Raw genomic sequence first — 1,713 nt, 5'->3', positions numbered from 1 at the left:
TGTGGTTTCAAATGATGTCTAGCAGGCCAGGTAAGATCACATTCATCAGTAATCTCGAAACTCTCTTGACAATTGGAATGCACATGTAGAGGAAGGCGGGGCCCTTCGTTGCACGGGTGAGGTGATGCGATTTAGCAAAGGGATGGGCAGCGGCCAAACCCCACCCTGGTCAGGTCTGACAGCGTGGACGCGGCGGGGCCCGGGCGCCAGCCGGGGGAGGGAGGCTCTGGGGCGGCTCCCTGGACCCGGAAGCGCGGCCCACCCACCACGGACGCCCTGGACCCAGGCCTGGGGCTTTCCGGGCCCAGGCAGCCGCCCGCCTGGGAAAATCCCGGCCTCCTTCCGGGCGCCGCGGCCCTTGCCGGGCAGAGCGGGGGAGGGGATTCCCGGAATCTGCCCGGAGACCGCGGTCGCGTCACTGGACAGAATCCGCCCATATAAGGGCAGCGCTTCCGTTGCGTCAACAGGGAAAGCCCCGGCGTGCGCGCCTGGGTGGGGCCGCGCCTGCGCACTGCGCGTCTGGCCGCAGGCATCCTGCCCCAGGTGCGGGGAGGCTGGACCGCGTCCTCGCCCTGGGCTTTCCGGCCCCGGGATCCGGGACCGCGAGCGGGGCGGACACCCCGGCTGGGCTGGGGTCGCGAGGTGCTTGGGCAGAGCGGGCGAGGGGACAGATACCGAAGCGAACCACAAACAGCAGCGGGGTGGGGGCATCCCCGTCCTCTCCCCCCTCCGCCCGCCCGGCTTGGAAAAAAAGACAACAGAAATTAATAAAGAACCTTTTTTTTTTTTTACTTAAATAGATTCAATAAAAAGTCAGAACAACAAACACACACACACACAAACACATCTTAAAATAAACTCTTTAGAGACTAAGTGCGTGTTTCTTCTCCACAGTACGGTGCAGAGGGGGAGGGCAGGGGGCAGGGGTCCCCTCCCCAGTGTCCCCGCGGGCTTGAGTACCGGGCGGCGGGGCCAGCTCCGCCGCGATCGCCCCCTCCTCCCCTCCCTGTTAAATACACAAATATATTATATTCAATATGAATCGAGTTCGTTTTCAGCAGAAAAAAAATACAAAAAAAAAGTGGAAGGGGGGCTTGTAAACGTTGAGGTGGAAGGGCTGGGCGCAGAGCGGGCGGGCAGGAGTCCAGTGTGGTTTTCGGCGTCCCCATGCCCCGGGGCGGGTGCCCACCGCCTGCACCCTCACCCGGTGGTAGGCGCGCGCCCAGCCGTCCAGGCTGGGGGGTGGGATGTCCGTGCGGGGCAGGGGTGCTCAGAAGGCGTGTCCCTTGACCCCTAGCAGCAGCTGGCAGCCGTTGCTGACATGGGTCATGACCTTCTGTTTGAGCTGGGCCACCTGCTCCCGGAGGACGCCGGCAGTGTTCGAGAGCCCCAGGTTCTCGGCCTTGAGCGTCTTCACCTTGTCCTCCAGGCGCGCGATGCGCTCCAGCTTCCGCTTCCGGCACTTGGTGGCCGCCAGCCGGTTCCGCAGCCGCTTGCGCTCCACTTTGATGCGCTCCTGGTCTTCCATGTTGATGGGAGACACCGGCGGCGTGGCGTCGCGGCTGCGCGCCTCGGGCACGGTCTGCGGTTCTTCCTTGAAGGCGGAGGCGCCGCGACCTACGCGCAGCTGCACTCGGTGGTCGCCGGCGAATGGCTGCGCGTGGGGGATGTAGCTGATGGTGGGCGTCGGGTACGAGCTGCTGGTCCCAACGG

At 64.2% G+C, this 1,713-nt stretch overlaps 1 protein-coding gene across 1 annotated transcript in view; it reads right to left on the bottom strand.

Moving 5' to 3' along the window:
• Positions 1-773: 773 nt before the first annotated feature.
• The window catches only part of JUNB (JunB proto-oncogene, AP-1 transcription factor subunit), a 2,310-nt gene continuing 1,370 nt past the window's right edge, over positions 774-1,713 (bottom strand). The window contains exon 2 of the mRNA XM_006105055.3: positions 774-1,711. Coding sequence (XP_006105117.1) covers positions 1,271-1,711 — 441 coding nt within the window. The 3' untranslated portion in view covers positions 774-1,270. The remainder of the gene's footprint in view (positions 1,712-1,713) is intronic.

Source organism: Myotis lucifugus, unplaced genomic scaffold (assembly GCF_000147115.1).
Source record: "Myotis lucifugus unplaced genomic scaffold, Myoluc2.0 scaffold_629, whole genome shotgun sequence".
NCBI lineage: Eukaryota > Metazoa > Chordata > Mammalia > Chiroptera > Vespertilionidae > Myotis > Myotis lucifugus.
The sequence above is the reverse complement of the archived record's forward strand: the minus strand, read 5'-3'. Positions and strand labels throughout refer to the sequence as shown.